General features: G+C 36.8%; 1 protein-coding gene across 2 annotated transcripts in view; it reads left to right on the top strand.

Annotated features, from left to right (window-relative positions):
* Positions 1–13,196, top strand: part of HEATR5B (HEAT repeat containing 5B) — a 56,307-nt gene that overhangs the window by 20,014 nt on the left and 23,097 nt on the right. For both annotated transcript variants that reach the window (XM_057389787.1, XM_057389786.1), the window contains exons 18-24: positions 767–957; positions 2,521–2,680; positions 4,042–4,231; positions 5,570–5,739; positions 8,029–8,173; positions 8,995–9,234; positions 11,123–11,374. In XM_057389787.1, coding sequence (XP_057245770.1) covers positions 767–957; positions 2,521–2,680; positions 4,042–4,231; positions 5,570–5,739; positions 8,029–8,173; positions 8,995–9,234; positions 11,123–11,374 — 1,348 coding nt within the window. The remainder of the gene's footprint in view (positions 1–766; positions 958–2,520; positions 2,681–4,041; positions 4,232–5,569; positions 5,740–8,028; positions 8,174–8,994; positions 9,235–11,122; positions 11,375–13,196) is intronic.

Here is a 13,196-nt window from a genome sequence, read left to right as displayed (position 1 = left end):
CCTCACTTCTTTGTGTTGTTCTTAAAAACATGATCTACTTTGCTACAAGTTGAAATGTAGATTCTGAGGCAGATTTCTGGAAGCTCCTGTGCCATGCGAAGTGGCCAAAAAATTGTCAAAATTGAGCTGAAATGAGGACTTCAGATTAGAAAATTACATCTGTGGTAGAGCCTTTGACTTCTTCTGGTATAGTATATGCAGTGTTTTCACTTTACACATGTTTAATTCTTTTTCCCAGAGTAAAAGAAACTGCAGAAGCACTGTTTAGTGTTACTGTTCTGTAGAGTGTTCATATAAGTGGCTGTATAAATGTTTGTAAAGATGTGATTATTAAGAAAAAAATACTTCCATGTGTTTCTAATGTCTTCAATTTAAGTGATTCTTGCAGAAACAAGCCTGTGGTTTTCCTGTCTGACTGAAAGAGATGTAGCTGTCAGTCTTTAAAAATTCTCTTTTTTTTTTTCTGAGGTGTCCTGTGTAAAGCTAGATCAGATTTGGTAGGACTAGGGTGCATGTAACACACTGTAATGCATTTGGTAAAAAAGATTGGTGCAATAGGTGGAAATAAGTAGAGTGTTGGCAAACATTGTGAGACCCAGGATGTTGTTGATTTTGAGTTTAAAATGTTTTCAACCAATGTATTTTAGGATATACTACCACAAATTTAAACAAAAGCAGAAGTCCGTAATTTTCAATTGATGGTCTGAAATAGATCTTCCCCTTTGTTGGGATTGTTCTCCTTTTTTTTTTTTTTTTTTCTATGTAGGGTTTAGCTGAGAATAAAAGCACATTAGGACCAGAAGAAGTCCGCAAATCTGCTCTGACGCTCGTCATGGGTGCCCTTGATAATCCTAACCCTATTTTGAGATGTGCAGCAGGTGAAGCTCTTGGCAGAATGGCTCAAGTGGTTGGAGAAGCCTCTTTCATTGCTAGAATGGCTCAATACAGTTTTGATAAGTAAGTTGATTTTAATTCAGAAGAGGAAGTAAAATTATAATGTGATGTAGTTTGTAATTTAATGTAGTTTGGAAGATTCCTCTTCTAAATACCATATTGATTATTCTCTTCCTTCATGCTTCATCCCTATAGTTACAAAGATCTAACAAATCTTCAAACAGATTCTTCTCATTTGGGTTTATTTCATATGAGGAATAAAAGCTGAGTTGTTAAACATTCAGAATGTGAAATGATACCGGTGAATAGCTTTTGATGAGTTACTTAAAGGTGACTAAACTGCTTCAGATAGATAAGCACAAYTTACATTAAGTATGTCTGCAATATGAACTGCGTGATAGTGGTTCTGTTTCACTAAAACATCCTCTTTATACACTGATTAAATTTGTTTACTGGCCTGTATTTTTTTTTTGTATTCTGTTGTTTATCTTGGGTCTTTCGAAATAAGTCTGGCAGAAGCAACCAGGCAGTATGTTTCCCAATTTCTTGCTTAAATTTAAGGTATCAGCATATTTGGGAATCAGAATGCAACTGTCTCAGGGCTGCAGCCCCTGTTTTTGGCTGGGCCAGGTGCATGTACATCACCTCAGTCCAGCTCTCCTACCCCTGGGCAATTCAATTTTTCTCACCCTTTCATTTTGTAATAAGGTAAATCATCCTTACTGTCTTTCCTTGATTTTCTWTTACTGGACTATTTCCTTGGTTTCTTATATAGGTTAACTTGTATGTTGTTAATGGTTGTCATGCTGTTGTTGACAGTCAGGTAAATTTTTGTATTTGAGATGCTCATTTACTTTGTTGTTCTCTGATGGCTAAGAGCATGCATGTCTCTCATATACAGACAACCATGGAAAGGAATCTTCCTTTGTCCTAATTAGAAAATCCTTTCTTTTATCTCTCTTCCTCACTCACCAAAAAGGCTTCTAGTTACCAAGTGCTGTATGTGACATGCATTCAGAAGCAGTATTGTGGAAAATACTCAATAAGTCAATGCCTACAACTTCATACAACTATGTCATTCAAAATGCAGCTCATTCTGTTTTCGTTTCATTATAAACGGTTTCCTATTTAAAAAAATAAAAGCCTCTATTAGAAAAGYAGTAAAAATTAGCTGTAGAAGAAAAGAGCTGTATTAAAAACTGGATTTGCAGTGAAAGATGTAGATGTGGRTTTCTTTGTCATTTCTCACTATGTGTTGTCATTTTTCTATTCTTGATTCCTTTTCACTGTAATGGTTTAGGAATGACTTTTGTGATGATTAAATTAGTCTGCTACGAAGCAGTGAACTCTAAATTCTTTTTCTATATCTTTCCAAAATGCTTCTTCATCTAAAAGGTCAAGTTCTGAACAGAAAAAAAATAAAATCATTATTAAAATACCTTTTTTCCTCTCTTGTTTTAAATGTAATCTGAGTAAGTAATTTACTTTTGCTTTTGTTGTTAAGGCTTCTCAAGGTCTTGTAACATGGCCTTCAAAATTTTGTTAGTCTTTTGCACTGTTATTACAAAGSTTCTGTGTAACAAACTTAGTGAATGACATAATTTCCTTATATTTAAACAYTGATAGGTTAAAATCTGCTCGAGAYGTTGTATCAAGAACTGGCCATTCCTTGGCTCTGGGCTGTCTCCATCGATATGTTGGTGGAATAGGATCTGGACAGCATTTGAAAACTAGTGTCAGTATTCTCTTGGCTTTGGCACAGGATGGAACCTCTCCTGAAGTTCAGGTAAAAAAAAAAACAATCACCACAAAACTACTTTGAAGTGTTAAAGATGAAAATTAAAATTAAACTACCTTTAAGTTTCTTGAATTTCCTTAGTTTATTTAAGGAAAGGCAAATTGCAATGCATATGTAACCAACTTCAAATATGAGTAGGTTACTTGAGGCATGTAATTGTGCACCAATCATTTCAAAAACAAATTGGAAAGCTTAATTGTTTTAGGAGAAAAAAAAAAGAAGTGTAAAGGAGAAGTCCAAGTGGAACTTGCATATCTGCCTTACTTTTCACACCAGGCCACTGTGGAAAGCTAAGCTTTAAAACCTTATCCCTCACTGGATCAGTGTGGTTTCACAAAAGCTATGGAAGTATGAATAATGGAAATTTTTTGGAATGAAAGGATAAGCTGTAATGTGCTACCACAGGGTTAGGACTGTAGAGGTAGTTACATGATTGCTAGTGCTAATGGGTTTTGGGTTACATCAGAGAGGATGTAAAGGAGTAGCTTTAAAGGCAGGTTTTCCGGATTATTCCTAGGAGTCAGGCTTTGTAATAGTAATGCTCTTTTATCTTAGTCYTTTCATGTATTTAATGTGAAAAAATTCTGAAATAAGATAATTTAATAGGATRTTATGGAGAGATGGCTAATGCCTTCAGGTCTGTCAGTGGAATTTATTTCCTGYGAAACATCAGTATCCAAAAGGACTGTCCTCTTGCCTGCTTCTTGCTTTGGCAATTACAGTAAATGGCTTTGCTCTTTTGCTGTTTACTCACCTTGCAACTGAAATAGGTCTGTCTTTCACTATGTTTTTTCCTTGTGCTGTACCACACTGACTGAGCAGCACTGCTCTTTTCTCTTGCACCCTCTAATAAAAAAATTAGAAAAATGCATGTGAACCTTYCAGCTTGTCATGAGAATCAATTCCTACTGGAATATAAAAGACTRTCTCTGCTAAGGGCTTTGTAAGCTGCCCGTTTCAGACTCTGGCTCCAGTTTTATAGTGGAATGATTCTCTTCTTGAGTCAGTTTTCTTTTTTCCTTTTTGTTTTAAGTGGATGTTGATTGATTGTTGTTGATTAAGTGTTGTTTGATTTTTGTTCCTTGAAGTGCTTAAGCATATTTTTCTCAAATTCTTTGTCACCTTATTTCCATTATCCCTTCGACTGCTGATAAACAAAGAGTATCTTAGAGATATTTAAACTCTCAGGCGATTGCTTGAGATCCTAAGACTTTTGAATCACTTCTGGAGTCAGAGTAGTGAACTASACATATTTAAGAATGGAAGTACAGAGCTAGGCTCCGTCTGCATTAAAAACTCTTTAATTTCCTAAGTGCGTGACTAAAAGTACTCCTTTGTGTTTTTGGTAGACCTGGTCTCTCCATTCACTTGCCCTGATAGTAGATTCCAGTGGACCAATGTACCGTGGGTATGTGGAGCCGACGCTCTCACTCGTGCTTACTCTGCTCTTGACTGTGCCGCCATCGCACACAGAAGTGCATCAGTGCTTGGGCAGATGCCTTGGAGCTATAATAACTACTGTTGGGCCTGAGCTGCAAGGTTAGTAGGGATTTGAAGAGAGAAAAAAAAATCTACCTTGTATAAAGAGATCCTGTAATCTGAAATGGAGGAATATGAATTTTTGTTAGTTGCTGGTGGGRAGAGGTGATGTTCACCATTTCAGTTACAGTCCTGCAAGCAACCCCACTTTGATCCTCCTTATGACTGCTTGGAGCTTTTTTGACTGCAGTTTGAGATTTGTATTAAGAAGTTRCAGGGATGTATGGTGTTTTAGCTAAGGGTAAATTTGCATGGTAGGTAAGCCATGAAACCCTTGCTGCATATTTTGCTGCATATATTTTTGCGTATAAGTGGGGCATGAGACAAGATTTTTCCTCCATTTTTTAGCATGTATTTATTTTATTTTAAACTGATGATGAGAGCTTAAGTTTGACATAATTGATGATACTCTGAACTGTAACTCATTTCCTTTCTTTTTTGATATCCTTGGATCTCTGTACCTTACTGTAGAGACTTAAAATTTTGTCAAGAAAACACTGTGTCTGAAATTCTGTRTTACAGATTTGTAACACTGCCTCAAGTGTTAAAAACACAGATTTGTAACTTTGTCTAACTGTGGTTTTTAGGAATATTTATGGGATAGTCTTTGATGCAGTGCCAGAGAGCCAACAACTAGTGAAATTTTAACTCTAAATAACTGGTCTTAAGGTTTTCATTATGAAATAGTTGTAAGTGGTTTAATGAAACTTGTGTATCTGTTGACCTTTTGACCTGGAGTATGATTAACTTTTAAAMTAACAACTTAGGTAGAATGTCTTCTGCAAGTTAGATTTCTGTAAATCAAAATATTTTTATAAACCTGATGTGGGTTAATTCTTAAAATATTGATGGGATTATTCTTCAGTGAAATACTATTCTTTTGAATGCTTTTTCTAGTACAGCAGTGCCACTCATCTATTGGAGCTAATTAAAATGGCCTGCATGCATAGATACTAGCTTAAGAGTTACCTGATATTTTAGGAAATGGATCAGTGCGTGAAATGTCACATATATATATCGAATGAAAGAGACTTTTAAAATCTAACTTCGGATAATTAACTTCCCATTGCCTGGGAAGATAGTCTCTAAATATTTCTGAGAGTAGATCAAATCCAGAATTTCATCTGGGCAGCTAATTGTTGAACTGAGCTAAAAAAGAGATACTGAAACACTCTGTAGTGTTTCTAATTTGCATGAGAACTCAGGAAAGTTGCATGTTAATCTGAACTTTTTTTGATAATATTGAAGCTTTAATACTTCTTGCTTCTCAGAGGTTCAAAGTCTGCAGTTGTCATAGAAAAGTTTTGCTGTGTTAAGGATATCCTATTACATCATTAGGTAAYGGAGCTACAATTTCAACAATCCGTTCTTCCTGTTTGGTGGGATGTGCAATCACACAAGACCACTCAGACTCKCTTGTTCAGGCAGCTGCTATATCCTGCCTTCAGCAGCTTCATATGTTTGCACCACGCCATGTCAACCTGTCCAGTCTGGTTCCCAGTCTTTGTGTGAGTATCCAATGCATCCCTTTCRTTCMTCCAAGTTTTATGCATGTGCTTAGCAGAGGACAGGGGAAGCATTTAGCAAGGTGTCCAGGATAGCCGTGTGTAATAGGCATATAACATCCCATTTGCACAAACACTTGAGTCCCCAAGCCATTTYACATATTTTCAGAATGCTGCCCAAACTGAAGTCATAGGGGCTSATCCTCTTTCACCCTCAGTAGTGTAAGATAGCAAGCATTTATAAATTATATGACTGAGTAAAAAAGGTGCTGAAATGGTCTGTTTGCTCCAACTGATTGCATGGAAAGAGGGAAGTGAGTGAGTTGGGGAAAGGTAGCATATTTTGGATTTGTTACCAGTGCCAGCATAGTATGTGCTGACATTCAAATTTTTGTGCTGCTGCTGTTAATATTTCTTTCTTCCTTCATTAGTGTTCTGTCAGCAAGTCCCAKCTTAAGCCAGGAAGCAAGGCAAAGGCTTGAACCCAAAACATAACCAAATACAATTATCAAATGAAAGGTGGCATGGGAGGGTGTGGTTTTGGTGTAGGTTTGAGGTTATTTTTTTAGTAATTACTATTGTAAGAATTATTTTTAAAGGGTTCAGTAGTCCAGTACTGAGAAATTTGAAAAGTTTCTCCCTAATGTGTCTCAGATGTTTTGCAGAGTTGTTTATGCCATTTCTCACASCACCAATGACTCAGTGTTACCTGAAGGAATGCAATCCTACTCAGGTCAACATTGTACCTTTTTCTTAGTCTACCATCCAGATTTTCCCTAAGGCATCCTTACATAGTTGCTTCTCCCCAGCCCTGTACACACCCAAGCCCTACCCTGCTCCAAGCACTCCTGGGAGTGCAGTGTGTTTACAGAATCTCTCACTTGTCCCTTCATAAAATTTTGCATGAAAGGGGTGCAACACACCCAGAAGTAGGTAAACTCTTTTGTGTGAGTACCATATACTACATGACAGAAAATCTCTATAGCCTATAAATACCAGTGGGTGATGTTACAGACAATGAAGTTCATAGCTGAATAACTAGTGCTGTTTTTGAAACCTTTTCATGGTTTTCTGCTGTTTCTCTCCTGTTAGCTTACTATCTTCTGCTAAACAAAAGCTRTTTTTGTTTTCCTTTCTCATGTTCCTTGCTTTCAAGGTATACTTAGTTAGATAGAGTTTCCTCTGAGCTGTCTTGGGCATTTCTTCATACTGCAAATGCTTAGATAAGTAGGCAAGGTCTGCCTTACCCGCACCATTAGCCAGCCCTTCTGAATGGAATTAATGCCAGGTATCAAAATTAAACCACACAGTTGCACACTCTTGTTTTAATTTCTCCTTCCTGCATTGGCTCCATAAACAATTGGCTACATTGTTTTGTAGCCTGAAACAGGGAATACCCTACATTAATTAAATCTCCCAAATGTTCTGTGTTTTAGTTCATTAAAAGAACCTCAGTGTGATATTTAGAGGTTCTTTAAAKACTGCTTGTTTTTTTAGGACTAAAATCTTGTATATTCATAAGTTGAATAAAGAGCTACTGTTAAAATTCTTTATAAACTAGAGAACACTTTCATTTAGGGAAGCGTTTTCCATCCACATAATAACCTAATACCAAAAAAGCAAATGGATATTTGTTTTATTAAAACCAAATTACCCTGGAGTAAATAAAGATTCGGAGTGTCGTAAAGGAAACTATTCATTTCTTCCACTGTGGAAAAACATTCCCCTTTCTGTGCAGCTACTTCCTCTAAGAAAAGTAGAGACCATGTACAATTCTTCTGTAAGGAAAATATTTGCTTGTGCTTGAGGTAATTCAGAGGMATTAGARGCTGGTGTTKRTTAGCAAAGAAATCTGATGCTGTCYTACTGAGAGACACTTTTAAGAACTTAATGCTATAGATTCTGTTGCAAATTTGAAATTAAAGTTTTATGATAGCTGTCTTGGGTGGTGTATCTGATTATGGCTTTTTGTTTAAAAGCTTTAGCAGAATATGAAACAGACTAGTACTGGAGTGTAACAAATTTGAAACTGCAATTAATCTAAATCACACTGGCACAGTAGTTCCAATATTTTAGCTTTTATCTCTTTAACCAGATGACAGCTGTCAGCTCTATGTATGTCAGCTTTATTTTCATGTTTGTATATTATAAAAAGTGCTTACTTSTGAACTCTTAGACTTTGGTACCCAACAGCTCACACATGGGCATAGAACTGAAAAGTAGAATGCTTTCAGTTCTTAGCAGCATTGATTCATTGATACTGGGGTGCACTCATCTGTTTTTGATTTTYAGGTTCATTTGTGCAGCTCTCACTTGCTGCTGCGCCGGGCTGCRGTTGCATGTTTACGACAGCTTGCTCAGAGGGAAGCATCAGAAGTGTGTGAATATGCCATGAGCTTAGCAAAGAACGCTGGAGACAAAGAAAACAGTGGCATCAGTATGTATTTCTTTTGCGTGGCCTTTTTTGTAGCAGCTGAGTGCACACATGTGTGCTTTGCCTTCAGAAAGAGAGGAAAAAAGCCCAAAACCCCTAATCCCCTCCACTGAAGAAACCCCCAGAGCTGTTCCTTTTGGCAACACCCCTATTTACTTCTTGAATTTCTTTTATAATTTAACTCTTGATTAAATCAGACTTAAACCTCTGTCTCAYTAAGGCTGGCAATCAAATAGGGAATACAATATATACACAGTGGAAGCATTTTACTGTTTTTCTGGTATTACAGCTCTTGTTATTTTCAAAATTGTCCTAATGGTGTGGGGTTTGATCGAGATGGCTGGTTGTGTTACATTCTGTTAGCATCACATCTGCAATGCCTATGGACTTTGCTGGCTGGTTGAATTCTTACGTGTATCATTTTATTTTGAAAATAGGAAACTTACCAGTGTTGATCAGCACAATCTTCATACAAATGTAGAGCTGTGAGCTTGCTCAAATGATACCAGTTAATTCTGCCTCTGAGAGGAATCTTTAGAGTCCAATACTATTAGGCTTTTTACAAAGTCATAGGATGTGTACCTTGAAGAGAGAGATTTTTAATTTTTTTTACTAATACTTGGAGGCGTTATTTGCCTTGCAGATAAAATTAATTGCTGTGTTAGAATCTCTCTAGTGTTAATTCAGAAAAACATCAGTAACATCTTGGTGAGCTTTGATTGAACTATACACACACAGRTACACAATGTCCAATTCTAGTCTGTTGCTCCAAATTTTAACAGAGTTCCTGATTTTAAAAAACGTTTCTCCTTATCATTTTGCAGACATGAATCCTTTTGCACCRGGAGCTGGCTCTCGGCGAGATGCTCATTCCCGGCATCAGGGGGTGAATATAACAGAGACAGGCCTGGAAGGAGTCCTTTTTGGAATGTTGGATCGGGAGACTGATCGGAAGTTGTGCTCAGATATCCATGATACTCTGGGACATATGCTTTCATCACTGGCAGTAGAAAACCTTTCTCACTGGCTCATGCTTTGTAAGGATGTCCTTGCAGCTTCCAGTGGTAAGYGTTCTGTCATGCTCACATAAATGACAGCATGTCCTTAACATTAGCATGTTCTGGCGATATTGGTTTGGGGCTTGTCTTTTATTCTTTGATAAAAGGATGTTGGTTATATTGCATACACAACTTTGATTACAGTGCATTTAAACTTCCRTAGAAAGAAGGAATTATCAATATTAAGTTTCAGAATATTGCTCATAATATTATAAAGTTAGCTGCTTGAAGGAGGATTTCCAATGGAGCAACAATGTGTTTATAAGTCTGACATTTCAGTGCCTTAGTGAAAGCAGACATTCCTTTTAGCCCGTATACATCAGGATTGTACAGAGAGGAGACTCCTGTACACATTCTGAGCTTTCTTTTACGAGGTTTTGTGACTTTCTCATGTGATGATGGGTTACCATGGTGATGAAATTTTTGTTTGTTGTTCAGCTTTGCACATTTGTCTGCACAGATTTTGCCCTCTGAGACCTTATTCCTGTTTTTCAGYTTGTAGGATGGTTATGATGCAGAATCTGCTCATTTCCCTTGCATTTATACTTGTTTATTGGCATGTGTGAGTTCATCCTGAAGCTGTTTCTAAATGCTGCCAGCTTTACATTTACTGATGAGTAATGCTACCAATAATGTCTTTATGCAATGTAGTTACCACATATCTGCCCAGTGAAGGACCTTATTTCCTGAGTTTTAAGTTGTCATGCCCTTTTGTTATTTCATGTGGGATGGGTCTTAGAGTTTTTAACATGATTGTCAAATTTCTTATTTATTTATTAGTAGGTGACATATGTCTGAGAAAACCATTTTAAAATAAATTTTCTCAGGTGCACAGTAAGCCAGCAACTTCACTGTGAACTCCTTTGATCCAACTAACCAGCGTATGACCAAAATATGGTTTGTTTTTTAAGCAGAGATTTACAGATCAGCCACATGAGGTCCTGGATGCCTTCTCAAAACACTGTTGTTATGAATTGGCATCATCCATGTTTGATTTACTATAGCCTTTTCCTAGGAATACAAATACTCAGCTACCCTAGGACATTTGAATGTCTTGGCTCTTTAGTTGCTTAACTTTTGACTTTCCAGGAAGCATGCCTTAGTTTCTCAGAAGCATACRTTGCAATAATTTCTTTTGATTCTCCTCTAATTATTGCTGGAGTAATTTTTATCAGTATTTTGGCATTTTGCTAATTTAGACCTTGTTATTGTAGTTTTATGTTTTAATTTCTGATAGCAGAAGTATGTATGCATGTTTGATGAAGGTTTCTTTGTTCCTATTTGGCTCTTGGTTWTGTGATCCCTGAAATAATTTTATTTTCTGAAATGAAGTCCCAAGTCCACACCTAGAGAAAAGAAGTTTATAAATGTTAATCACATTTTTGGGTGCTATCAGTGRCCTTCTTGGCTGCATAGCTGTACCATGTCATGGAGCTGTGTGTTTTTGTTTCAGCGTAACTTGAATTTTGAACTTAATTTTTGGTCTTCCACTTGAAATGGGAGCTGAATAATTTAAAGCTAAGCTGATTCTTTTATTCTGAGCCCAGTAATTCTTTTAATTCTGAGCCTTATCCTGTTTATTGGCAATTTAATGGGTTAATTTACAAAGCTGGGCAGTTTAGATATGGGATTCAGCTATAGCTGGTAATGGAGAATTGATGTTATAAGAATTTATCTCATATATAAGACAAAGGGTAATTTAACCCAGAACAGAGGTGCAAATCATTTCTTTTACTGATATTGTCTTGTATTTTGACATTTGTCAAGTGTTTCAACAGAATTAGTCTGCTCTGAATCTCAGTATAAGGAAAGACTTGAACTCGTGTTCTTTACTGTCTCCTGCAAATTTTAACAGTGGGATGTTTTCCTTCCTTTTAATTGTCCCGTGTTGTAGACATGAGCACTGCTGCTCCCTTGGGAGGAGGGAAGGATGAGGAGTCCGAGAAGAAGGATGAGATGGATGATGACACAATGTTCACCACCTTGGGTGAAGAAGATAAGTCCAAGCCTTCTGTAGCTCCTCGCTGGGCCACTCGTGTGTTTGCAGCAGACTGTCTGTGCCGAGTGATCATGCTGTGTGAGAATGCCAACAAGGCACACTTTGACCTGGCACTGGCTCGTTCAGCCAGACTTAAAAATCCAAAAAGTAATTGCATGCTTTGGTTTTGTTCTTAAGTTTTTGTTTTAGTTTTACACCTCTTTACAGCTTAAGGTTACACAACTAAGAAAAGAAATATAAGCACTTATCCTTTCATTCAAATGATTTAAACCAAAGGAAATGGCCAGCAAAAGTCATTAAAACTGTATCTTTATAACCACTGTACTTATARTACCATGAGCACAAAGAATTAAGTTTTCTGGAACATACCAGTTCTGACAAACTGATCTGCTTAGGGAGATGCAAACTTTTTCTCAAGGCTGAAACAGAGGCAATTAACTTTTAGCTAAGGACAAACTGGGAGTGTTTTCAGAGTTTAACGTAATGACAGGAATGAATTAAACTTAAGATTATTTTAGCATCTTGAATCTGAAGAGATGCTAGGAAAGGAAAAAAAGAAGGGATAAAGCTAGGTGATTATTGCTATGGCATTGATTGCATGTGGGAGGGAGTTATAAAAAGACATGGACTTTATAACGTTCTTTTGGTATCCGTGAAAGTGATAAGTCTTAGTTTTCAAGCTCAAAAGTTTCAAAGATAGTTTTATGAGTCAGAGGATCAAAATTGAGAGGTCATAAATTATATAGCAGTTTTGTGAAGAAATGTTTTTCAGACAGTATGAGACATCTGTCCTTCAGTTGTCTGTGTTGTTTGTGGTACCTAGCGATTGTTTGAATACACCTGTTTAATGCTCATGAGGACTTTGTGTATGTAGGATGAATATATTGTGAGCATCCTAGCATGTGTGACATTAACAAATTTTGGTGTCTTGTTGTTGAGGGTGTCATGATACAGAGAATTACCAGATCTTTGCCTGTGTTGCTTTAGTGCAGCCTGAATCCAGCTCTGTGCATTGGTTTTGTGAGAATCTGGTTTTTGACTTTGTTTGAGGCCAAGGTCACTGAAGACTAGGAAGGAACAGTTTCAGGGAAGTTTATTTTGTGATGGCATTGTATTACAAAAAAAATTAAAAAATAGCTGCTGCTTGCAGGGCCCTGCAGCAAATTACATATCATAATCTGGAGAATTTTATCTCTATTTATTTGAAGTYAGTTTTGATGTGTTTGGTATCATTGTAAAAAGGAAAACTCTGCAAAATTCTACTCCCTCAAATTCAGCTTCTAAAATATTCAAATTTTGCTATTGTCTCTGATGGTCTGAAGAAGCAAGACTGTCACTTTGTAGTTTGTGATTTTCAGTCCTTCATTACTGGTATGCCTCTGAAAAGTTTCAGCACAGAACTGTTCTTCTTTTTTACCTTGARACTTGGAAATAGCTTAGGCAATTTGTGGGTTTTGTTAGTCAGAGCGGATGTTTTTAAGTAATTTATTTTGGTTGTTCAACATGTGGTGTTTTCAATTTGAGAGGAAGAAAATACATAAAATGAATACATAGAGAAGAATAATCCTTTCACAAATGTTACTGAGCTGTTTTTCTTGTCAGTATGTTGTCTGCTGCTTGCTCGCWGCCTTGAATAGGGTTTCTGACAGGAACACTAGAGGTCTACTGAGTTTTAGGTGTTTAAGCTTGACATCAACAGGGGTCACTGTAAGCATAGGACTCAAGCAGGAGCAAGAATTGCCTTGAAGATTTTTTGTATGTTTGGGGGGATCGGTCAAATTACCTTTAGTAAACATTTTAATATATTCTAAGCTACTTAGCCACATTTACATGCACTATTCTATGCAATTTCTGCTCAGTTTTTAAGGTTGTCTTAAGAATAAAAGTCATAGGATCACATTGGGGGAGGGGGGAAAGAAAGAGAACAAGAAAGAGCACTAGATTACATTCTTTCCTGCTTCTTCCATGC

This window comes from Malurus melanocephalus, unplaced genomic scaffold (genome assembly GCF_030028575.1).
Source record: "Malurus melanocephalus ecotype Western Australia unplaced genomic scaffold, MMel_1.1 scaffold_19, whole genome shotgun sequence".
Classification (NCBI taxonomy): Eukaryota; Metazoa; Chordata; class Aves; order Passeriformes; family Maluridae; genus Malurus; species Malurus melanocephalus.
Note: the sequence above shows the minus strand (reverse complement) of the source record. Positions and strands in the feature narration are given on the sequence as shown.